Below are 27,270 nucleotides of genomic sequence, written 5' to 3' on the forward strand. Positions count from 1 at the left end.
AGAAATACAGAAAGAAAACCTTTGATTAATGAAATGAGCGGTACAGGTTGGCAAGCGCTTAGTAAAGAGGAACAAAGTGCCCCAGGCATCTGATCTGGAGCTATGCATCATGTCTCTGATGAGCCGCAATGGCGACAGAATCAACAATCGACTAGCATCATGGGTACGTATAATAGCTGAAACAAAATGAGCCAATACACGACTTCCGTGCAAAGGATCAGTGCGTAAACCAGTCAGATGAAGCTTAGCTGTATGATATGAACGTATTTGGAGTATGTGCGTAGCCTTCACTAATAATCCTTCTCAACAAAATGTTTATTGAAATAAGCTTAAGTGCCATGTCAGACTTAGTATTTTGTCGTTACTCTTGTAAAAAACATAGTAGCAAATTTAAAAATAAATTAATTATATGATTCATTTTTGTCGGCTAAAGGCCGACTCGTGAGGCGCTACAGAATGGCTGCTATACACAGGTTTAATATTAAAGCATTTAAATATTCACTTCGTATTTAGCGAATGCTCTGAACTTTGGCCGTACTTTGTTTTAGCGTTGTTTGTCGTACCTCGAAAACGAAAACGGAGTACCGAAAGGCGTGCATTACGTTTTATATTTGGCACGATAGTAGGCGCTCATAATCACTTCACAATCAATCCAGATATCAGTGCTGCGGAAAACTGTCTGGATAACTTAAAAGTAAAATAATTAGAAGCCTGGAGAGCTCGCAGTAGGGATTGTGCTGAGAAAAGGGCAAATGCATAAGTTGTTTTAGAAGAACGCGCCCTGAAAGGATTAGCGGGATTTGTTTCAACGTGTCACTGCACGTGATGATACGTGAATATGACGTACGGGCAAAAGCACGATTGTTGGAGTAGGGCTTCAAAAATGAGTCCAGACCAAAGAAAGTTGCAAGATCCACATTGAGCTCGAAGCTTCTTTCCACCGTTTTTTTGAACAGCAGATAATTGTGTATAACAAACTGATGCTGAATAGTTCTTGTGTCACTGAAGAATACCAAAAGGAACTTTAAATGCTGTCCGCCAAAATAAATCTAAACTCTAGGAGAAAAAAAATCGAAAGTTCTCGCTACGATAGTGCACCAGCACACATAGCATTATTTACATCATAATTTCTTGCAAAATGCGGTGCCTACGTTATCCTAACCTCCATATTCACGCGATCTAGCCCTCCCTCTAGCCGTTTTCTTCTTCCAAATCATAAAAATACATATCTGCTTTGAAGTAATTCAAAAAATATCGAGGAAAAACTCATATCAAAGTTAAGGTCCTTTCGTACGACTTACTTCAGAAACTGATGGCATCAGTGTGATGAACATAACTAGGATTGCTTTGTGAGGAGAAACTTTTGGAAAATTTGGACTTGATTTGGCACAGAGCCAAATCCTCAACATTTGATGACAAAATTGGAATCGCGAAAAACATGTGTCCAGTTTGAAAAATAGGCAGCCTTCAAGTTGAACACATGTTGTTTACACCGTCCCGCTTTTTTTTACGGTGAACTTATTTATCATACCTATATACTTGCGTCTTACCTAAACACTAGGTCCGACGGCTATTATTCCAAATGAATACAACACTGTGTATCGTCTACACCTACCAGATAGTCATGCAGGTCGTCTTGGTATAATCCAAGGCAGTAGGCTCGCCAGTCTGTGGCTAGTTATCGTATTGCGCGATCACCGACCTGAGGTTCGTCTTCTAATGTGCAGCTCAGGTCGTTGTATGCTTGATCTAATCAATACAACCCAACCCGGTGTCCGCAATTTGGGCAACGCTATATAGGTATGTATGAAAGAGAAAACGGTAAAGATTTACGAAGCATGATGCATAACGCTCACTCACAATTGACTTCTATCCATGGCCATTTCTTTAGGAAGCAGCGTGCTTTTCGAAAGCGTATGGTGTCCTGTGTGCGCTGACGGTTGGGTAAGCGAGGAGGTCCACACTGAATAGATATTTGGTGTTCAAGGGAACGAATACGTACTGAGGCGGTTACCAGGGGTCTCTGAGTTCCCCACTCCTTACCGTCTCCTTGCCTTCGTCGGTCGTCATACGACTGGGGGACTATCAAACAAAACACACGGTGTTGAGCAATGCACATTGTGCCTGACCCTATGACACGACATGGTTTTTATATGTAGAGCCGGACATATAGATGACAGCTACAGCGTTACTGTTAAGCTAAACATGAGCATAATTTGCGCTGTGATGTGCATCATTGTAGGAAGCCTATACTCGGAGAAAGAACTTGGTCTTTACTTGGATCATCCCTACCAAAAATTTAGTGTCATTTACCTCCGTTGGGTCACTGGTCATCTCCTAAACTGGCTTGCACGCATCCAGCCCATTGCTCCTCTATCTGCTAGACTCTATATGTCAGTCAGTCAAGGGCTGTTTTATACGATCGTGAGTTGTGCGGTGCCTGGCCCGTTATGTATCAACGACCCGACGTCTAACTCCCTTTCGTCAATGTTGTGCCAATGTTGGCAGCCTGTTTGAGCAAGCTATCGCCTCGCTTAAAGACTACCTCCACGTCCGTTCTCTCTCCCTCTGCCCTTCAATAGAAATCGTTTTTGGAGCGAGCGAAGTCCCGGTATGTTGCGGACTCGTAGGATTCTCTATCTTTTTCTCTGATCTTCCGCTAGCTTGATCTTATCTTAGAGTCTGTACGACTTTGCTAACAGGTAAGTAGCAGGCGTGTAGGCACGCCCAGGATCAGGTTCAACGCAGGACCAACACGAGAGGACTAACGAAGACCATAGGTCTGCTTGGGGACCCTTCTCCCAGCTACTAATAGTGTTGCTGTTGTCGTCGAATTAGATGGACAGAATAAACAATCACACTAATGCATAAACGCAAATGGACCCCAATACAGTACATGTGTTCAGAATTGTGTTCCAGGTACCTCTAGCAAACGGCTCAATAAAGGACACAACGGAAGTGGGCGATCGCATCGTACACAGTCACGCAGTTCCGACGAATACATACATATGCACTTGCTGGTCCAGCTGATGGTGTAAACTGCCAACGGGGAGAGGGCGGGCAAAATGGGGAGGCCAATCCGACCCACTTGAAAGCCTTGACCATTACTTCAGCAGCTAGACAATCAACAGCCTAGACATTTAGTGCAGCGAAAAGCTAAGACGTTATAAGTAACAGGGTAGTAGCGAAAGGGACCTTCGTAGCAGAAGCCAGATGTATAATACGCGTTCATGATTACTCGGATAACGAGGTTTAGGACCGCATACTTGATTTCGATAAGTATGGACTAAAGTAAGTACGAACTGTAAGTAAGACAATGGTAGCGAACGTTGTAACAATTCATTTTTTTTTTTGAACGATGCGACCTTTACTTGACAATTTTTTCATCAAAAAATGTGCTTTCCTTTATTCGGCATAACTTTTTGCCAACACCACCCTTTAGAACAAATGCCAATGTATGATATGAGAAATATCGAGTCTAATATATTTAGATGCTTCGTAATCTGCCTCAGAGTTCTCTGTAAAAATTAGTTTGTAATAAATTTATCAATAGATGTTTTTCAAGTGCGCTCAAAGTATGCCAGGGCTTATTAGAAACCCGGCTACAGACATGAACGTATCAGTCAGGATACAGTCGGTTTCTTCTAACAAACCAAGCACGTGGTCGCCTTTATGAAGGATGTGTGTTTTTGTTTCCAAAAAACATAGGTTTCAGTGGTCCTTATGAGAGGTTCAGATAGTAAGTAGTAGTCGAAAAACTCAAAATCTTATTTCCCAAAAAAAATAAATCACTTTTGAGTTATGTGTTCGGTAACTTTGTAAAAAGCTCTTGTACGCAACCTAGCCACCATTGGCGGTCTGCGTCTACTCCTTTCTTTTCTAACAACTTGAAGGACATCATATAGCGAAAATCTTCATTCTGGTACTCTGTATCCGTTTAAACAACTTTACAACAACAGATCGCATTCGACCAAACTTTACGCTAGCATCTAGCTACCACGTCATTTTCCCAAAACCAAGCCAAGTGCAACAAACATTTGAAATGAAGTAAACTCAGGTAAACCATTTAATATATAGTCAAAGTGTTTGTAATGTAGTTCAATAGTATGGCGTTTCCACGGGCTTACCAATAAAGTCGAATGGCTAACCAAATCAACTATCAACTACAAAAAAATTATAGCTATGATAGAGTTAAAATGCATAACTAAATTCATAGAATACTTGCTAACCTTCAAGTCTATGTTAAGCCTGACAGCAGTCCTGTAGCGGGCTCGAATGAAAAAAAAAGACACCCTTCCCTTAGCATCAATTTCAATGACTCGTTACCACTGAACTAGCCTAGGTACTTTCTGTAAGCTGACTGTTCTGGAAACCTTAAGCACTTTCTATATCCGGGCAGAAAAATTTGTTTTTACGGCTTATGAGGTTTTATAAGAGCCGTTCGATCTTGTAGCACGCAGCCAAATTCAATGCTGCAAGAATCACTCTATTTACCTGTTTAGTTTAGGCCTCAACAGAAACACTCATGCCTGGCCTATTGAGTACACTTTTCATCAGGTAAGGTTTGCTACGTATGGTGAAAACGCGTTCACATTGACTGTGGCGACAGACTAGCTAATTCGGATGTTATTTCGCCTGTTAATTTCATTTATTTTTTTGTAAACGTGAAAACTTAAAAAAAAACGTACGTACTTGATAAAAAGTAGCCTTCAAAAGCATTTCTTGATCAAGAATCAAGCATTCACACTGCAGCGTGTTCTACTAAATTAAAACGTTCAAAACCAATCAGAGATCGACTAAAGTATCTGTGCATCCTGAAGCATGAAAGAATCACGTTTCTAAGGCTCACTTCGCTGTGCTTTCCCCATTTCAAGTGTTTGTTTCCGGCATTAAAAAGCACGCGATGTTTTTTGGGCGATGAGGTTATGTCGCGCATGAGTTCACTACGAAAAGCTTTTTTTTTTCTTTCTTTAGGGATGCCATATAATCTACGACATCATCATATGATTGCACGGGTTTGTAATGGCGCGTACAACGACTCAAATTATATGCTGGTCGATCGGTACACGGACTGATAAATTTGCTACGTAAAGAAAAATCATTTTGTTTACTATCAAACCGCACTGTAATGAGTGTGTTGTTTTCACGTCTGCAAGAAAATGAATGAAATTAGCAGACGAAATAGCATGGGAATCAGGTAGTCTGTCACGACGGTCGATGTGTATACATTTTCACCATACGTAGCAAGCCTTACCTGATGAAAAGTGTAAATACCAACAGTGAGTGACGCTAATGTCAAATATATGCATTTTATTATATTAAATAAGAGAGATAATCCTCAAGTATTGCCCGCCACAACTTAACTCGATCCGCTATAACAACGTGCGCATCTTGTTCCGCGTGCACTTCGACGTGACCACCGACGAACCCATCAGGCAGTGGAAAAATATAGGCGTTCTTTTCTTTGCCATTCCACTGCCTGATGGGTTCGTATTCTATTATGAAGTCGCCTTTCTTGCAGCATTTCATACTCACGATCGACATCGGAATTATCACTTCGAAAGCGTTATAATAAAATTGGCTGAATTTACAGACCACTTGTCACTTGAATCCATCAGTTCAGCGAAAACGACGTAATAGCTACCCTTACATTATCAATATTGATTTCTAAAGCCGAATCTATCAGCAGTAATCCATTAATTCTGGTGACATCTGTTTGCGAGCGGCGTCTGCTTGTGGGTCCACACAAGTCTGTTCGATAAATCTCACTCAATCCGCGTACGTTTGTAAATTATCGGGAGCCGATTCAAGGCGAACTACTGAGACGTTAGTGCCCCTAAGCCCAACGACAGTCTTGCCTAATGAATATCATGTTGGATGTGACTAAATATGTATATCGTATTGTATCCAACGAGAAAAAATCGATTGAAATATAAAAACGTATTGTGTGTTTAAATAGGTAGACGTCCAAGTCCTGTTGGAATAAAAAAATGTCAAGCGAATTTAACAACAGGCAGGAGTGGGAAATGACGCTATAAAGGCAGAAATCCAAATTTAGCTATATATCTATGATATTATAGAAACGAAAGACAACAATTGTAAACGCATATAACGGAAGCCAGCTTGTCTGGGCTTATACCACGGACCAGTAATAACTGCTATAGGAAGGTTAGATTTAGTCAAAAATTTAGCAGACAAAGCAGAAGAGAATCAAACTTCAAGTGAAAAGCCAAGGCGAGTTTCGTCTATGAGCTGCGTGACAGTGTGTAGCGGCCATACAAAACGTCACCGTGACTCTCTTAGATACACGGATGAGAACTTAACTAGCTGGCTTGATAATAGTATTAGAAAAGTGAGAGCCGAATGGCTTGCAGGGATTAGCTTAACGGCGTGCACGATACTGAATGGGGGCAGGTAAAAAATAACTGAATTTACATGCAAAATAATGGGACAGAGGAATAGGACGCATACAGCTAGGTTAAATAAAAGTGGGCGATGAACAACAATAAACGACGCCCGCCAGAAGTGACTTTCTTAACGTTCACGGTCCTAAAGGGCAGCATTAGATTTTCACAGAGTACTGTTATTTGTACTCGTCTGCGGTGCTAAGAGAAGATCACCGTGCCTATACGACACTTTTATGGATAGGACGAAGTTATTGGAAGGCATTGTTATTGGTCGATCAGTTCTGAGCTCGTGCAATGTACCTTTTCCGTGTGTTCATTGGCAAGTCATCGATTCAAATCCGTCTCTGTGCTAAATCTGTTCTTGGAAGATAAGCCACTTAGATAATGTTATGTATCGTTAAGTTAAATGAATAAAAACGTAATTACCAACGGCCATTTAGTATCCGTAGAAAGAATTGCTCCACCAGCGAGAACTAGCCGATTGACAACTGTTACTTGTATAAGATATCCCTTCTTACAAAGACGTTCTCGTCGACACGAGCATTTTGGTCTGTGGGCGCTTCGATCGTAGTCGTCTCTCGTTGTGCTAACTTAAATAACTCAGATTTTTAGAAATCAACATTTATATGCGCAATTAGCAAAACCATTTAAATAATAGATGCGATAATTAGATACTGCTAAGAAATACAATCTGATCATTAATCACTCAGCTTACGTTAATTTCCTACATGGCCCATGCTTTCATGTTGGTAGCTGTGGAATTTTCCGAGAACTTTACAATGGCTGGAGAACAACGGCCGTCCCTCCTGCCATACTCTATAGTCTATTATTACAGAGCTCCTATCATAATCCATGCGTCCCACATACGGCCAGTTGTCTCGATCGGAGGAACCACTGTGATCGTTAATAATGGCCTCTTTTCACATTGCACCATTACTATAAACTTGGCTAAAATAGCCAGTGAAAACGATCACGACAGCATCGGTATGCTAATATACTTGGACGGCGTTGCATGCCTGTGGGCAAAGCGCATGGGCACTCTACTAGTCCCCATGCGCCTTTTGATGAGTGGCGTCGAACTTGTTAGATCTCTCCCAATCCAAGACGCTTATTGTCCAATAGTTAACGACCGATATAGTCATGCCTCTGTTTTGCGCTTGTTACTTAAGCCCTTACTTCGGAGGGAACAAACACTGAATCGTATTGATTTCGGATTAAATCTGTTAAAAACTTGTCTATGATTTTCAAATTGCGATCGGTTTCCTAAAGTTTTCATGATGTTTAATGTCACTCAACTTCATTTTCCATTAAGTTTTCTGTTATTCGCTGCGTAACGTGTCATTAATCCATTGTTTATTAGACGACATAAATTTCGATTGGTGGATCAGCTTTGTTTAATTTCACGCATAAACTCGTCGTTTTAGTTATGAGATAATAATTAGACCACCTCCTGTATACGCAGAGTACGTCTACATAAACCTACTACGTTCTCCCTTCAACAAAAAATGAGGTCGTAATTTAAACTACAGAAGCTCTCGCACGATATGGCCGATTGTCCGAAACATCGCAGATATTATTAGCCAACATATTCAGTTTACATTAGCGGCAACAATCGAAGTGGCTGGTTATCTTTAATACAGCAATGTTGATCTGTACACTACTTGCCCGTCAAATGGTGCATGTTATAACAATGACGCACAAGAAATCAATCGAGAGTCGTAGAGGAGCACCTGGAGGCAAATCTGGGCGTGAGAGGCGTTTATTAGAATATGAGCCCGTCGTCATTAGGTTCACACATCTACCGAATGATGAAACATACGGGGAAAAAGGACCCAGAATAGGAAACAGTGGCTGGCATAGGCCTTATATCGCAGGAGCACGTCAGTTGAACGCGGCAGATGCACAGGGTATAGACACCATAGAAGAAACAGGGCGGAAGCGGAAACTATCAGTTGCGATTGCTTGATATTCATATGTCCTATCCATGCGCTTAATCTGACCACACAGGTTAGTACAATCTTGGACTTTGAGGTTCCGTAGCTTAGCTAGCTTCAACAAGAGGCGGCAGCTAGCTTATAGGCGAATGATGGTAATATCTAGCCAGGGCAGACTAAACGCGACATTTGTCGTTCCTACAAACGCACATTAGAACGCAACGAAGCGGGAGCAAAAAACTGAAAATTACTGGCAGCCCAAAGCCATCATGTTTAAAGGTCTGTGGAGTTCAACGTATATGTGCCAGATCGTGTTGGTAATTTTTGGGGTGTACCCTAATAACATGAACGTTGTGCGGTCTTGAGTCGCTCTGAGCTTTATGCCGATGCCTGTTTAGTTCGGCGGTTGTGGCTACCCATCTATCGGGGAAAGATAATAATTTTTTTTTCCTATTTCATCATTTGTCCGCTGAGTATTTGCTAGCCTTATAATGGTGCATCGTCGAGTGGTTTTTGTTGGTGTTTACAAATGTCTTATAGCGCGATGTTATCTTGTTTCCATTTATCATCGTAATTCCATTTATTATTCTGAGAGGTCTGTTCTATAGTACTCGAGGGGCAGAATTTGAGCTGACTGACTAGAAATTTGATTATATATCATTGTCAAGCTCATTTTAATTAGCTTGCGTAACACGTATACCAAATCCTTTAACATCAGAAAGCTATTCTGGGTTTAATTGAAATATACATAAAAGTCGACGTATGGTATTCAGGAACTAAGAAAGTACAGTCTTTTCTACTATCTCTGGTAGAGTTCTAACACATTACGGTGTTGTCCTGAAAAGAGCCGTATCGTCTTGCTGTCAGCTCGATAAAACCATTTTCGCGACTAGACCGTCACTGGGACGGCTCAACTAGTTTAAGATCTGCCTATCACAAGGGGACGACATAATCTATGTAGTTGATGGCCATCTTTTAGAATACGTCGGTAATCATAGACACGTGACCATCTCTGGTTTGAATTTCAGCGACAGCAGATAGTTACTACGGCACATTTTAACCAAACCATTCTACTGATTTGTTTAAAAAGCTCCTGCAGGACCCACTGAGAGGATAGCTATCATCAACAAATGGAAAGAAATATAGCATACAGTATCTTACATCGGCACTGACACTCCGCAATGTCAGCTTGCTCTTTTCGAAATTTGACGGGACACTGAAGTGGGCTTAGTTATGCCGTCGGTCTTCTTCTAGATAACCCCCGTAGTAAACGCCTCACGGTTCAGATCCTCGATGATTTATTATAGAAGGGACCGAGAATCAGCCGCAAAAAATTATCCCCACACCGCGTTATACCGATGTAGTACTTAGAGGTCACGCATGGACAATGTCACAAATGAAACTTGCATAGGAGGAGATACTTGAAGAAGCCGTTATCAGCCATTATCAAGAACCGGTAATAAATCACACTAAAAAATGTTCTACTTAAACTCTTTTTGTCTATTAGTCCCATCTGGTACAAGCCATCCCAGCGATGTCTTTGCGCGTCCGAGTCTCGTTTTCAGAGCTATTTTGCGTTTGGGCAGTTGGGCTTTGAAAGAAACGTTAAATACAATACATCATTAGAAAAAAAATAAGTGATATCAAATAACTTTTCAAAACCAAGTAACTTGTAACAATAATCATGAAATTAATCGTTTGCCTTTAACTTCCGTTGATATTTAGCTATCAGACTTACTATGCTTTCTCCTAATAAGAATAGCACTGCGAAATCAACAGTAGAATCGCAAATAAATATAGTGTAACTTTATGCAGAATCTAAAGTTTTCGTTTAACTATACAAGTATCTTTAGTTTGCCTACGCTCGTAAAATAGGTTTGTAAAGAAGAACAAAATGAGGCAAACAATTCATATCATACGCGTAGGGAGCAGTAGAAGAAGCGTTTCAATAAAAACCCTTATCAGACGTTCCAGTAACCAATATCGTACAATCTTACGTACTTAGATCAATATCATATTCTCCCAATAACACCATCGTTGAAGCCCATTTTGCTATTAACTCTTCGAACAGAGAATAAATAGGAGTCCATAGGAGCAGATGCCCCCTGTCGAATCATCATCTGCTTAAACCACGTCTCTTGCTTTCCTTTGTTTTGTTACGCTCGGATATCTCGCTGCCATTGAAATAAACATCAATTTGCGTTGCACCATTTCACCAACTATGGCATGACATGATTGTAACTGTGAAATTACAAATGTCACTCAAATATTTATGTTAGTTCTTGATGGTGGTCTTTTAGGCGCTGTTGTTAGATACTACAATCGAAAACATTTGTGACCAGCGTGTTTTCCCGTCCTCCTTTGAACATTTCGCAGCTGTGTCATATCAATGATCCTTTAACTAATCTGCTACAAGCGGCATAATGACAAGGATACTGTGGTATATAGTAAAACGCGTACTGAATATCAAAAGGATCTTGTATCATTACTGAACAAGCCGCAGTGAACGAACCAAGCATCCAATATGCATGATTGACGTAAGCGTCTGCCATGAGAAAACTACATGTGGGAATAACGATGTATCTTAATCAACGATTGCCTGCCATTTGCCTCTCATTGAAGAAAAACGCACATTATCCGGCTACTATTGCGTTATGATAACAGTGCCCGTGTGGACTAATATCGCATACTTGTGTTCTCTCGTTCGTGGGGTTTTTATGAGTTTTCATGTGTGGCTGTTTGTATGTGGAACGGGTCATGGAACGGGTTGCCTTCAGGCAACACGGCCTCCAGCCCGCAATCTCTTTCGGGGTAATACCTAGTGACCTGGCTCGTTCAGCTATTTACCTTCTAAGGTGATGGTGCGATCCGAAAGCGAACGTAGGCGCAGACGAAATGTACGTTGGAGTACAACAGGAAGCTAGATCGAGGTAAGGGCAGTGCGATTAAAAGAGGGACAAATTGGATAGCGTGAAGAAAAAGTAAAAAAGTCTGTACGCAGATAATTCATACGTATTTGAAGTAATCCGCGGACGGGCCCAAATGTGAAGAAATTCGCTGGGTCTTTCTCATGGTTCAATATTGTGAGTTTAATAAGTGGATCTGCATCCGTGGATAAGTCTTTTCCTCTAAGCTGTGTGTACTGAAATTTTGAGAACATACAAATAGGTTTTCGCACAGATACAAAATCGCACTACGTGGTAAAATGAAAAACAAATAGCAAACTGATGATAAAATTAGCCAAGGACAAAATTACACAAGGTGAGGCCATTAAAACGAGAAAAAAACATGCACCGACAGATAAATCTTTCTCATGTTAATTACAGACACAGCCATTTCGAATGTCCAACATTACCCTGATATTCCGACCATCGGTCATATTAAAAGCCATAAGAAAATTGTATGATAAGCGCTGAAATCGCTAGATAATTACACTATATAACACACTCCAAATTCAAGATTTTTTTAGCTTATTTGTTTCTTTGAATTTCGAATAATGGCTTTATTTCTGCCTGGTCTAGATCGAGCCTTTTTTTTTCTAGGTATAAAAACGCGAATTGCGATACAATAGCCAAGCGGGAACTGACCCGTACATTATAAAATTCAATATGAAATTTCGTATAGCTATGCTAGGATTCAGTCAGTCAAGTTGGCATATAAGTACGGTACATATACGTAAACATTTGTGTAGCGTGATTATCTCGAGGAACGCAGTAATTGCACTGTTTCCTGCGATCCCTGTTACTTTATGCTTGCCAACTTACGACCGTTATTAATGATAATTAAATCTATGCCCGAGAACGATTTGAAACTGATTTAAGCTGGATTCAACGGCGCTAGAGTTATTTGTTCTGGCCATAGTATGGTTGGTCGTTTTGAAAACAGAGCATTCGGATTGATTTCGTTATGGCTGACACTGTTTTCTTACAGTTGTTGAAGTGTTTGCCGTCATTCGTCCTGCTAATCTGCTTTGCAATTAGTGGTTACTTCCTGGCACAAATAAGGCCTGCTAGAAAATAGTTAGTTTCCTTTTTTGACATCCTCAAGGGAGATGAAGCCAACCCCCGAGGGGTTCCAGTTCTTGGGTGTCTTAGGTCTAACCGTTACAATTATTGTCTAGAGCGTGTGCTTGCTCACAGGTTACCAGTATCGCCTCTGCAGGACGTAACGTTTCTATAAAAGGAAAGTCTGCTGAAACGGTTTTCGCCAGTTTGATGGTTGCTTCAACATTCATTATTACTGAGTTTGACAAACAGAGTGGATTGTAAACGTTGCTGAAGATTGCTGAGAAAAATAGGAAAAGCTCAAAAAATCAGTTCTCAAACGGAAAGGGAAGTCTTTTCGGCTATAGAGAAAAATCTAGAAAAACTGCAAAAAAAGAGCAGAAAGCAACGGCTTTCAACTTGGCGATGTCAACAAGTCGGCAACATTTGAATAGGTCGATTGTGAATAGTTGCAAGACAGCGCGTCAAAAACTGTCAAAGATACGTGATAAGAAGTAATTTGGAATTATATTAGATAAAAATAGGGACAAACCATTCTCGCATCATTACACCAGCGAGTTGTGAGCACTATGACGTTTATGAAACTTGACGGGGTGGCTCAATACCAAAAGAAAACTATTAGCCTTGGCTTTAATTTTGCCTAAACAATATCAAGGCAAAGATAGCCATGTTAAATAGACGGCAAATACTTGGATTAAGCGCAATTTAAACCACTAATTAAACTATATCCATTACGAGTTCCACCTATTCAGGTAAACTGTCCGGTATAAATAAAAAAAAAAACCAGACATATCAATAGATTTTCTCTGTTACGTCGTTTGATATAACGTCACGCTACAATATATATAAATCAATCACTAAAATCACCTACACACCACAAAATTATCAGTCATTTTTATAGCTAACCAACAGTTGACAGATAATGTTTAATGCTAGATGCAAAGTTGCTTAGAGCCTTGACAAAGCAATATGTACGCTGATAAGAACGTTGCTATCGCCCTATAGAGCGCACAAAGCTCATCGGGCTCGCGGGAGAACGCTATAGATGTCTTCACTGAGGTCAGGGAAGATTGATAACCGACGGCCTGTGAAACAGTTCCAAAACCGCTCTAACAAATCTGCTATCACTTGAAGTTTTGCACAGGATACAATTCAACTAAATAATTTATTCAAAATATGGTATTACAATTGGTATTATAATCAATCTACGGTCAGTCCCCGTTTATTTTTCGTTATTATCGTTCGGTGAACGGCATTTTGGAGGATCTACGTCGTTGTATAACGATAGGGAATAGTGCGGCTTCTAAGGGTATAGGGCTTTACGTGCCTAATAATTATACGATAATAGCAACTCGCCTAAAGAACATAGGATAGCTAATAAAGAGCGCAATCACATTGAGGTTTTCCGTTAACTGAGACATTATTTATATAGCTAGTAGATAGTCAAGAGCAGTGTCAGTCCTGCATATCATCGACGAGACATTTTAGTGTTAACTAACTACGTTACTTATAACTCTAATAATTTCAACGAAGTTCAGGAAGACAGTACGTCGTATAGCTATGGCCCAATTGAAAAAAAATCGTTTGCAAGCCACCGCAGCCAGCAGGTAAAGACAAATCATACAGTCCTTTGTCTTGAACGGCAAAACCTTTTAGCATCTCTTGCCCTAGATACGTAACGGCTATCGTATGCCTGTGGCCGTCGCAATGACATAGCATGATCTCACTAATCCTCTGGGTGATTACGATGCAATGGACAAGATTTATTGGGCTCTCTAAAAATTTCCAATTATCTCACTCTTTGTGGCTGTTTCTACGAGCCCTAGATGTAAGCTCATTTCAGGATATAAGACTGACTTACCAATATAATACTGAAAATCATATATGTCACAAAAACAGTGACTAACTGTCTTCAGATGTAATATTTTTATTATTATACTATCGCCTTCTATCTTTACAGGTCCTCGAAATTACCTATTTTTTTGTATGTACAATTAGATACTTGCCCCTGTCAGATATCCAACCGGATGGGTCTTGCCTTATTTGGGATCTTTTTAGACATAGTAATTATACAAATCAACTAGTTCATCTGAGCCGTGTGCTATTACTGGCGAGCTGATGTGGCTTACTATGTTATGTCCATTAGCTCAGCTGTCGGCATCAACTCAAAAGCGAATCCTAGGACTTTTCAGCCTGGCACCTTCATAAAATAATAATTACGTAGTAGAAGTTTGAGAAAATTAATCAGTCTGAATTTCTGACCCATATAGGACAAGGATAATTCGACACGTAGTCACGGTGCCTTTTATCACGTCTTCAATTACGAAAAACCAGGGCAGAATTCCCGTTGCCAACGGCGGGGGCGACCCTATAGTAAATATTGCTCTGGCTAGCTGCTGGACGCATTTCGTTAGTGTGCGTGTAAATTACTCGAATGGTTCACGTTGGCTCTTGTTGTTAAGCGCCACTTAAACGGCCTATCATCTACATCAGCATTGACAGACATGTACCTTATAGTTAACAACAAACCAATTTAATAAAAGGTAGCATTATATATAAGGGCGTATTTCACGACGGCATGCCCACAGAGATTTGTATTTTTATTTTCAGCACAGTTAATAGCGGGTAATTTGAACCTAACGAATCTTTTTCGTCCATTTCTTCCCTCCAATAGTTATGGGTTTTACATCGTGAATAGAATAGATGGTTTTTTCCTCATAGAGAAATGGAACAATTGGCAGAAGGTTACAATGGCTGAGTAGGCTCACATGGACAAAGGCATCGTCGCTAGTACTTGCTGGCTAGATATCGAACCGCTCGTAGATTTATTTTTCGCTGCTATCCGCTTAATTTTTTAAACATTGAGATGTGCTCCTTGCGACTAGATTATGGTACAGCAATGTAAACATTATCTAATCTGGTTGGACGTAGACAAATTGATGCGGGTATTCTTATGCATTTTTATATATAGATGTTCATTTTCATTATTTTTATTATTATTATTATATGCATTTTCGGCTCGAACAAATATTTTCTAGTTAACCTGTTGAACCGAAAAGGTCAACGATGACAAGTTGCATTTAGTACTTTCCTTTTAGTCGAGCACAGCTCAAATAATCTTTGTAGAGACTTAAGCTTGACTTATGTGTGTTTGTTTAAATGTCTACTATGGAGACGACGACGCCGCCGCTTCTAAGGGATAGCTTCTAAGGACATAGCTTTGTCGAAGTTCTTGCAATAGGGCTGATGGGCTTTCCAAGAAATTCGCCGATGCGGGAATGTCGAGTTGGGCTACAAACACGAGAATTGTAGAAATGAATGGACTTCTTTGCAGCTAGATCTACTGAACGTTTGATTTCTAAGCTGCATTGCTTATGTGCAATAGTTTGTGGAAAGTGTTTTTCGAAGACCAGCTGTTATTTCAGATTTAGGCTAATCACTGTTATCTTCTAGGATATAACACAATTGGTTCCTACGCAAGGTTATTACGAGCATTCGAACTAGGGATTACAGTGACTTTCGGATATTGCTCAATGAGTGCCTACAGCTCGTAGGCATTCGTATTAGTTAGCTTCTTTTCTCAGTATGTTTCCTGGAAATATTTCCCCTGTTGCAAGAGCACAATATCCACACACACACACACACACACACCCCATTATTATTTGTTTGTAAATCTCGTAGTGGTGTTTGCGTCGCCGATTGTAGCCAATTTTGTCGTAATAAAACTGAGTTGTCTCTGAAAGCAAAAACGCTATAGACGACGATGACAATAAGGAAATCAAATGAGGGACCTAACACGCAATGTACTAAACGTCTTACACTGGACGCTGTGAATGTTTCTATCACGCCAGTAGCAGCAGTGGCGCAGACGACAATGATACCAATCACGAAATGGTACCACAAACGGACGAAACAACCGACGGAGCGGGTGGAGGGGGAGGGGGGTAGGTAGGTAAAAAAGAGAAACTACAGAGGAAAAAGATAATTGTCCCGCCAGGATCTGTCCGCGGGCTGTGGTACCACAAAAGCATAATGATACTTCATTAAATTGCGGTGTAATGCTTCCTTGCAAACATCTGTCAAGGATAGCACAATCATTAACGTAGTGCTCACAGTGCGTATGACTAATGACTCTAGACACAACGGTTCGTACGAGCTTTAATGGTGTCGGCATCACAATGTTTCGTGATGTCGATCTGTAGTCAATGCTGTTGGCTCTTTGAGGTTAGGGAGAATGCAATGTGGTACTGTTCTCATACCGAAGAAGATCAAAAGCGGGACGTGCTACGTTGTGTTATCCAGATGAATTTCGTGTAGCTGGTTCAAGTACATTTAAAAAAAAAAAAAAGAAAGAAAAAAACGGCGAATTTCTTATAGCAAACTAACTAGTGATAGTACTGAAATAAATGTTTTGAGTTTCACGTCCAGTGTTACTGCCTTCATGAAGCATTGCTTGGGGCAGCTGATGCCTCCCAGCACGAAACGAACCCCGCGACTAGTTTGCTCGGATTCGAACCTAGACGACCTTATCAATAAAAACATGCTTAGCAACGCCAATCATATGGAAATCTTTGAGAAAAAAAATGCTTCAGTAAGGAAAATATAGTTGCATACTCTCGTGTAGTTTTCTCTCAGCCAAACATTTGGTCTAGAGACCTCACAACTTCGAGCTGTAGGGTCCGCATAAGCTCGACTGCTTCGAAATCTGTAAAATGCGCGTAAGGTGATCACTTAGACACCATTTGTATCCCTCAAGTTTCTTCCCCTACTGTGGAGATACTTTCTGTGACAAAATCTACGTAGAAATGCCTGGCATGATTGCATCGATTCGGAGTCATAACTTTTGCTAAACTTTCGTATCGGCCTAGCACGAGTACCGCTTCACCTGCCAGCAGACAGAACAGTTGGTCTTCCGCGTTGGAGCCTATTAGGAGTGACACGAACGTAATGCTGATACAGAAATGCTCACGTATTAGTCAATACAGATAACTCCGCTATTGACGCTGGTCTGACACAGAAGAAGAAAAAGAAAAACGTAATAATTTAAATATATTTTAGTATACTTTACCCCTTAACAATAAAGCCATATTGATTATACTTTTTAGGAAAGGGTCGCGGTTGAAAGTTGCTTGTTATTAGACCAGATAGCCAATCGTTTTAGAAATGAAAGACGTAGTCGAATAGGAGACTTAGGAAACAGCAAATCTAGAACTATTGGATTGTTCGAAGAAAAATCCAGTACGTTAACTGAACAGTCCCTGGCGTGTATATCAATGAGGCTTACCCAAGAGGATGATATTATATAAAGTTCAGAGCATGTAAGGAAGGTTTACGCTTACTTTTTGAGCATACATGATATTTACTAGCGCCGTAGCTGCGCAATCCGTAGAGCTTAAATGGCGACGCTAGATGCAGTAAAACTGATCAGCATTAGTCGAATACGGTCCAAAAAAATACTAGATCTGCAATGCAGCCAGAATTTAGGGAAAGATAAAAGTAATACAGTTATTTGGGTAAATAAATGCTATGTCATATAAGTGAAGCATGTTAGTTACCACAGGCACAGACCAAAAAACCACCAGGTACATGATTCAGAAACACCTAGGATGTGACTTTTTGGCAAATAGAGATAAAGTAAATCTTCTGCAAGAGCAGCCAGAAACGCATCGACCAGATAGTCCAGAGACTCACGTGTTTGAACGCAATCGCATTAGAAAATACACGAATGTGTTTACGAAACAATGTCTCGGTCGGCGGCGAAGCACCAGCGTCGGGCAATTGTCTCCTCTTACGAGAATCTAAAAAGGTCAGAAGTATGTTCCTGAAAGTACGACGAAGTATCAGGCCCCGGTTTTTTAGACGTCTCCGGCTTCCCCGGATTCTGCCCGTGGAAAGCTGTCAGAGCGAAGTTCCAGCTCGCAATGGCCGCGCGAAGAGCGCCGATCGTAGACATGTGAAAAGAACGTAACGGACAGAAAGCAAGAGTCAGAACTAAAATAGGCGAATGAAGGCAATCATCATCCCCTCAACTGGTTGATACTAAGCGACAGAATAAGAAAGTTAAGATGACGATGTCTCTGACGAGCTTCGATGACCAGATTGTGTCGATATAAAAGCCAAATAAACGAGATGCTGTTTCAGTTTTTGCCTGTGATTCCATTACATAGGATTTCAGTTCTTTTCGTTCCCTAAGACGGAACAGCCGTGACACTCATATGCTATTGTACCCCATGATGTTATAGCTTCATCGCAATGTTCGTTGACAGACAGAAGCTGGCAAGCTGGAGGTCTCAGGCCTAAAAGTAAAGGTGAAACTGATAAAACTGAATTATTAGTAGTCACATTCAACAGGTTACAAAGTACTATTTTATTCGTTCAGGTCAATTAGATTCATTAGTTTAAGAAGCTAATTCAATTTATAACTGAGTTAAGAAACTAACTGAATTAGGTATGCCATATGCTGGATAAGAGGATATTGCTTGTTAAAAGAATCACAAGGATAATTACAATCTCATTCGATTCTTCTTAGACTATATATATATATATATATATAACTTAAAGGTGGTTAAGTTCTCGTTGGATTGAACTATCACTATTAGTTCGCTAATGGCAAATTTTGGGTTAAGGCAAGACGGCAGAGCCCCGGTCGGAGTTAACAGTTTTGCGGCGTTACAATGAGAGCCCTAAGGCCCTGCAAACCTCAGCAATTTCCTCTAGTTGCCCACATTTATTCAAAATTTTATTATAACTAATTCGCTGTGGTGGCTTGTTCTAATACGAAGATTCCGCGCTATAATAAAATATGTACTATAACGAGTTAGTAGTCTTTAAAGCACTTGTATCTTTATACCTCAGACTCCTTCACAATTACAAACCTCTCTTTCACTAGCTCGAAAGTTCGAAGTGCGGTATGTTTCTTCAATAACATGGGTGATTAACCACATTATTAGAAATACTCGTTCTTCATATAAAACAGTGGTATACCTTCGTCAATTGAATTATTCCAAAACGTTTATGGATCTCATTACTTTTCCTGGTGGCAGAATTTCGCTAAGACAAAAAAACATTATAGAAATGCGCCAAATAGCTTGTATCTACAAAACCGACTATATATATATATATATATGTTTTCATAGTAACTTAGTAACGTATTTGAGCGATAATCGTAGAGACAGATTATGATCTAAATTTGAATCAGAGCATAGGCACACTTCGTTTCGTGTTGGGAGCCAGCCGTCTGATAGAACGTCGCGAGATGATAGCGATAGCGGGCATAAAACATGCGAAATAGACATTAGATATACGCATATTTCCTGAACTGTGAGAAATCGTCAAAATTTTTAAAAAATAATCTACAAACTTTTTTTCAAACTACTATATTATTTGCACACATTACAGTTATATAGAGCAGTGTCTCTTTTAGTAATGGAATAAGCAATTTCGATTTTGGGCACGAAGAATAGGATGGAAAGTCGGATTCGTTTTTTTTTTTTAACACTTTAAACGGTAATGCCGTTCTATGGTCATCACGACGCCTTTCTTTGCCCTGTTCTAAACAACTATAGAGGAAGGTGTTTGCTTCTTCAAAACCAAAATGGGTACAATTATCGGTTTGTATTGTACACACTCTAGGGTCTTGTAAATTCCATTTTGGACAAAGATGATATCGCAGCATGGGTTCTTCCTAAATGGCACATCCTGTTGTTCGGTAAATGGCTCAATAGCCCATTTCTTGCGCTCGCTTTGGTATCACTATGAAGAATCTTCTCCATGGTTCCTTTTTACCGTCATTCAAGAACTATTAAACATTACAGATTTTGTTAAAGATTATTTTATTTTCTAGCTTACCAGTATTAAGCAGAACATTTGTTCTCGTACGTATTCTCTATGTCTTCTAAAAATGATTATTTCAAATTCATATCAGGATGGTGCAAGGAGTCGATAACCTTCTTGATTTTCCAATCTATCCCCTACGTGGCGATTACTACGCCTTTCGCGCGATATTCGAAATCTGCTACCGGGTTGGTCACGGGCCAAGAGTGGCCGCTACCCCTCGCGATCGCGGCCACTGTATAATCTAAGGTAATTCTATACTTTCGCTCGCGTACAGTTAGGTCCGTTTTTCGATAGCATATGTCTCAGAATTCCCAAACTTACCCTTCACGGTACACATCTGCACACATATATATCCTTGTATTTATTGGAGAAAAAGCACGGCTCTCTACTAATATTTCTTAAAATGAAATAATCTATCGGAAGCTATATATATATATATATATATATATTCACTATATATAAATAAATATATATATTTATTTACATATAGTGAATGTATTGCGACTCTTGTGGCTGCTGTTCTCAATTTTTTGTTTCGATTTCCGATTAGCTAGAGTCATTCAGCCACTTCTCTGCAGGCTGATAAAGAGTATGAGTATAGTTATTGACTATACTTGGACTCTGCTCATTCAGTGCTACGTCCGCCGCATCAATATCACTTGTTCTACATAAACATGAGTGGTAACCAGTGAAACGATAATTTCGCTAGACGATAGCTAGTCAGCGACACCTACGAATTTACTGGACTGAAAAAAGCTTAACAATTTCAACAAGGTACACATCCAACTCATAGAGGAGTCTATCCTAAGTATGTGGGTGCTCCACTATTCTTTTTCTGCATTAGCCATAAGTTTGTCTTAAGGCTAGCGGGCGAAAAAACCTTTTTTCTTAGTTTTCCCCATTTTCTGCTTGGACCAGCAGCTCGAGCTCTTTCATCTTTTGTCGAACTTAAAGTATAGGACGCGCTGGTGCCCAGCAACTCAAGCTCTAAATCGCAAACTTCACGAAGCTGACAAATTCGACGAGCGCATGGATGATGAAGTCATGTTCTTGAATGATGTCGGCGCCTTTCTTCGCACTTCTAACTAGGTAACCGAAAGATAGATATACAATGTTTCAAGTCTGAAGAGGTTATTTATTCCTTTTTTACCTCGATAAAGCGATCCCTCCCAGGGATCGCGCAAGGCAACCAAAGGACACGAGCCACCTGAAACCTGTGCAAGAAGGTCATGGAAAATTTGCAGGAATGCCCGGTGCTCTTGCAGTGTGAACACTGAGCAACGATGACTACTATATAATATACTGTATAAACCAGTGTAGAATTTTGCCAGCATAAGCTATGTTGATCCCATACTATATACAATAATACGTACTTTATTGTTGGCGGATTCGAATTTGCAGTTGTGATATGTAGAATGAAAAGTCTATAGTTATGAAGCTCTCAGGAATCAAATAGTAGCTATTCATTAGCAGGTAGTGACGTACAAGCACTGCAAGTATGACGTGGAACATTTAGACGCTAGAATAGGCTATAATGCTTAACTGTTTTGTATTGAATTTGGCGAAATGTAAAAAGCCGAAGTAATTGCCTGAAGTTCCCAATTCTGCTTAGAGACAAACTTCAGCGCCCGCATTTACGGCAACAGGACCTCCTTGCAAAAAATCGTACGGCTTCCTTTAGAATTGTCAACTCCAGCCACTCTTTTGCTTTCCCGCCAATTTGCCCAAAATTTCGCTACAAGTTAGCTGGTCGTAATAGACCACTCTTGTAGGAACGTTTAGCGTCATACTAGTAAACCCTGAACGTCATTTCTTGCAGTATTCAACCATTTTAATCTTTAATAACTTCCGTGACCCCGGATCCTTTGTTCCGCACTGTCGCAAGGACTTAAAAGGCTAAAAACGTTGTTCGTTTGCCGAAGTCTCTAAATCGCATTATCGAAATTGTTCAATATTTTAATAGTTCGACTTTGTCTTCCGCTCGCTTGCTTATTCCGCGCAATTTGGCTTGTTTAGCAAGTCCTGTAAAATTCAAATGCAATGTATATAATTGTGCTGTTTTTATGTGTTTACATTACAATACACGCCAAGTAAACGTTGAATGGATGCATAAATAAAACGTTTTCTGTTGGCATATGGAAAAGAGCTCACTCGAATATATGTATTCGTTTAGATATAGCTTATGCAATAAAATGGTCAAGGCCAAGAATTACTATTTCAGTGGTCATGCAATAAGGGACAGAGTTATATAATGTGTGTTTTATAAACGGGAAACAATTATACTTTGAAACCAATCGCACTGATTCCCTATTTCCTGTGGTAGGTAAAGTTTTCGAAGAAATTAGGGCCTCTTATATTTATGCTTTTCGAATCAAATATAGTCTTCTCGATCCATACGGCATAGATTTACCTTAAATTCTGTACACAGCCGGTACATAACATGCGCGATTAGATCACTTTCTTTTTTTGTAATTAATCAGAAGAGCGAGATCCATAGAATTTAGCACGACTTAAAGCTATTTTAACTGCCTAATTCAACTATTCCTATATATATATATATATATATATAATAAGATTTGTTAAAAAGGTGGGAAAACCTTCGTCTGGACTTTTTCCGTAATATTTTCAAAGTCTCCCAGAGGCTGTGCATATCGCCTTTGACGTATGCATTGTGGGTTTTATACATTGATTTATCTATTACCTAATGTCAAAAAGGATCTTGAAGTCTCCGTCGATCTTCTTTGATAACGGACTTCGTACTGCATAACGTTGTAGATGGTGCTTCGATTGTAGGCCAGCAATGCCAGCTTACCTTAAAGTGTGATGATGAAACCTGTTTCAATCCGCGTAAACAACGACGTTGATAACGACTGCACTGTCCGATCGTCACTATCACCTACAAGCTATCTATTGATAATCTGGATTTTACTGCACACTTTATCAACTGGTTATCTTTTTTTTTTTTTTTTATTCTTTACAATACAATATTTACATGCTTTGTTATGAACAGATCAGATGTGTACATGCGTAACCCTGTAAAAATCGTATCCGTTCTTGGGAAGCTATTATACTGTGAAATGTTTCAAAATCCCATTTTAAAAAAAATATCCGAATACTATAAAAAAAAAATTCAATTCGAGCTTAAAGTAGACGATGTAATACCATTACGTCTTCTCGGTAGCTTACCTAACTTGAGAAATTTGACAGTTTTTCTTTAACGAGAAACGCAGTGGCTGAAGTTTTGTTCCGAAAGAAAGTAATAAATTGCACGGAAAACTGAACTGCAACTTTATTTACCGCTCGAGGAGGTTCGCTGATAGAAAAACAGACCACTAAAAATAGTGCGTTTAGTTACCACAGTCAGCAATGGTTTTCTTGTTCGAAGTGACTCTCTATACCTCTATGATCAAGAAAAGTATTTTTTGAATCAATAACATGGATCAGTCACATCAATTACATTAAAACATATCCTGCAACAGTGCTTTTTCCGCACTCTAATAATCGTACGACGATATTGGCGTATATATATGCGGTGTACACATAAAATTTATTAAAGAATTCTGCCAACTAGACGTCTATATACGATATCTAACATAAGCCTTATGGCGACAAGTGCCGGACTCTACAGCAACTCACCTGGGCTAATATAGGTGAAGATAAGGTTATTTAAAAAGCAATAAGATTCGTAGTATTCGCCGGTACTATTTATCGTTTCCAGTGAGTATGATACGTTACTAAATTTCCATTGTTGTCAGTCAGTCAATGAAAGATTCACGTCTGAGGAATCGAGTAGTATAGAGTAATGTAAGGACACCGTCCCTGTGAGATAGATGTTCTTTCACTTCGATTAGCTAGGACGATTTTTCTGTTCCCGTGGTGACGTGTCGGAATCGGACCTCGTTGCGTGCCAAAAGGAGGCAGCCGTTTGAGGCAATGCTTGACTAAAGTAAAATTGGACGTAAACCTCTAAACGGTTGGGTATTTCCACTCTCTTCTCCCCCTAAGGCTAATTCTGGGATTTATGATAACCCCATTGAAAAGATTGCTGAGCATTACACATTTTTTTGTGTTCAATTATGAAAAATTAACTTCTCTGAAGATTGTCACTTGTGCTAGAAGTAACTGTGTCAACCATATTATTCAAATGTCTATATATTCAGCTGCATATATTTCGACTGAAGGCCGTTCACGTTCAATGTTATGGGTGCGGGTACGATAGGCACTCGATTTCCCGTTTCAAGTCATTAGTTATTTGATTACTAGTTAGATCTATAGTTCATAAGTAATGGTAGTCGTGACACATACTCTAGATACGGATGTCTAACATTGATGTATCGATAATAGCTACAGATCCCCAACAGAAGTTGTTAGAATGGATCTCAGAAGCAGAGAATGGTCGGGAAGTTAGAGAGCAAGTTGCTTTAGTTGCGTACGTTACAGACGGGGATAAACCGCAAAGAAGCCTAGCAACGACGATACTAATTACATATGATTTTAATATCTTCGCGAGAAGGAAGTTATTTACAGCTGTATAAAACTATGGCGAATAACTGCGTCCTTGCTCGCCGTAGTTTTGTAATAATGTATCTGCGTATCAACCGACGGAACCCAGAGGTGGTCCAAGTTTGAAGGCACATTTGGATTTTCTAGTGAAAGCCTGAGCAAAGAGTTACATGATGAATATTAAGGCTACCGTAACAGGGTTCTGAATCAGTGCTGAATAATGGTGCCAAGGCCCATCCTAGTTGTTAGAACAGTTGAGCAGTTGTGGGGGAATCTTAGGTGGAATGTCTATACAGCACTCGTTCCTGCGTGCCGATAACAAAATTTCATTGCTGTTCAGATTTGAAGATTAAATGGTTACGAGGCCGATTGAGCATCTACTTTACGGCTTCGGTCGTAGTCAAGCCCAAAAAAACTGCAAAGCCGAAAGTCGTGAGGTATTTATACATCGCCAATTCCATTTCTCTCCCCATCTCTCTAAGGACAAACGCTCTCCGGTCTTGGTTAGTTATTCGTTCGATTGCTCTGATAAGATTTTACACTATTCCATAGTCCCGTGCTCGTGTCACCGGTGACGCCACGGTTCTACCATAGAATCTGACCGTGCAATGTAACAAAGAGATAACGATCTCTGGAAGGGAATAGAAAATCATGAAAGCTTAAAAAAGGCGGAAAAAGAAGAAGGGCGCAGGATCCATGTGTTGCCTGAAACAACTCCGACGCTTTTAATCCTACTGCGCGGCTTCCTGTCTTCGAGTAAATAGCACCCACAAAACAGTCTAGTCCACATGCGTGTGTGTGAGTGCTGCGGCCTGTTCTCTTTACGGTTACTCGCAGAGCCTAGATTCGTCATTGCAGCAGTGGCGTGCCAGAAAAGCTTTTCTACGTTTGCCCATTTTCTGCCTGACCGGTAGCGTTAGAGCTCGAAACTGCGGAGTAAAAGGCGCTGATGCCAAGCAGCCCAGGCTCTCAATCGCGAGACATCAGATGCGTATTAGGCTCGGCAAGCGCATCTTATTCGAAGTTTTGAGAGCTGTGCTCCGCTGTGTTTTATGCCCGGTACTTGCTTTGCTTAATTCTGTTTTCTCTTCGTTCATCGTGCCGCGGGTGGAAACTGCCCTTAACGAAGGAGCTAGTTTGCGTCAGCCACAGGACTTGTAAAGTCCGACAAGCTCACACACCCATGACAACATAGATGATGACCCTAAACTTACCCTTAAACTCTTGTTTCCGGTTTTTTTAATAAGCTTAAGAAAGACATGTTTCTGGGCGGGCCGGCGCTTTTGTCTTGTAGCTCAGAAGAAGATTAGAGGTTGTTTCTAATTGGAAAGCGCTACATCGCTCGTTCGATTTGAATCGAGCGGATTTCTTTTAAGTTCATATAAGACAAGTAAAGGACACATAGTACCTGCCACCTGCAGAAGAAATTCATGGAAAACGGACAAAAGTTGACATTTGGGGCGAGCTCTTAGAGACTTCACATTCATAGGGCTAAACGAGAGTAAAACGCTGTGCGATGTACTTGCCAAAATAGCATATGTGGACTCGATAGTATGTACACTTACAAATATAATAGTATTCCTTGTTGCTAGCAAAAGCTAACTCGAAAAATGTCGCGATACATAGGTGAAAGAGCAGCAAAATACGTAAAATGGGTATTCGAGCTAACGAGTTTGACAAGATGTTATCTTATTAAAGAAAAGAAGAAGTCCTACTAGAACAGACCTTACGGTAAACGGTCGGTGTGTTATTCTTCGGGAATCATAAGGAAAGCGGAAAGCTTGCAGGATTTAATGCCGGTAGAAATTTCTCAATTATTCGATTTATCTGTTGGACATTACGACGTCGCAGTAGACAATAATTCACTTTATGTCACTGTTATATTGACACATATATTCTTGTGTGTACATAGGCGTTCGGAGATTCGAACCAGCGATGCTTTGGATTTAACGAGTATCATCTCTTACTGCTGCAGTACATCCTTTATATAAGGTATAGACTATGTATGCATCTTGAAAATAACACATACGCACATACATCGTATTAGATGTCCGGCATAGCCATCTAACGTTGCTAGGGATCGATAACCAACGACTACCGGACGGAAACGAATTGAGTCTACTGCAGATTTCAAGCCCAGAGTTCCTCGGATACCACGTTAACACTGGACTATCGGGGCCTTAGAAAAAAAATAGCTATATATGGATAGTAAAATAGTTAGCGGTACGTTATTTAAAAATGAAACGTTAACAGCGTTAATCCGAATAAAAAAAAAGAGGCTAAATATCTGTTGTGCTTGCCATTGGCTGACTGTAAAATCTGCGTGAAAATACATGGCGTTCTTTAAAACGATAGAATTAGTAGTTGACGACCTCCGAATTTCGTGAATCCAAATGTTCCCCCTTAGAGATGCAAGGTAATTATATTAACAGATAGTGTCTACTTGAGTATAAATACATGTCAATATTCCAGTGACGTGGTGGCCAAAAACAGCAAGATAAATCGACTATAATTTGTTACAAAAGTTGTGGAAACCGAGTATTGCTCTCCCCCCCTCTCTCTCTCTCTCTCTCTCTCTCTCTCTCT

General features: G+C 40.1%; 1 protein-coding gene and 1 long non-coding RNA gene across 2 annotated transcripts in view; one reads left to right on the plus strand and one right to left on the minus strand.

Moving 5' to 3' along the window:
* The window catches only part of LOC111258739 (uncharacterized), an 82,287-nt gene extending 76,867 nt beyond the window's left edge, over positions 1-5,420 (minus strand). Inside the window, exon 1 of the mRNA XM_022830220.2 lies at positions 4,693-5,420. Within this exon, the coding sequence (XP_022685955.1) occupies positions 4,693-4,719 (27 nt within the window). The 5' untranslated portion in view covers positions 4,720-5,420. The remainder of the gene's footprint in view (positions 1-4,692) is intronic.
* A 5,347-nt stretch (positions 5,421-10,767) lies between these two features.
* LOC111258727 (uncharacterized) overlaps positions 10,768-27,270 on the plus strand; it is a 19,762-nt gene continuing 3,259 nt past the window's right edge. The window contains exon 1 of the long non-coding RNA XR_002679160.2: positions 10,768-11,271. This is a non-coding gene — a long non-coding RNA (uncharacterized LOC111258727). The remainder of the gene's footprint in view (positions 11,272-27,270) is intronic.

The sequence above is a fragment of the Varroa jacobsoni genome, unplaced genomic scaffold (assembly GCF_002532875.2).
Source record: "Varroa jacobsoni isolate VJ856 unplaced genomic scaffold, vjacob_1.0 scaffold_258, whole genome shotgun sequence".
Lineage (NCBI taxonomy): Eukaryota > Metazoa > Arthropoda > Arachnida > Mesostigmata > Varroidae > Varroa > Varroa jacobsoni.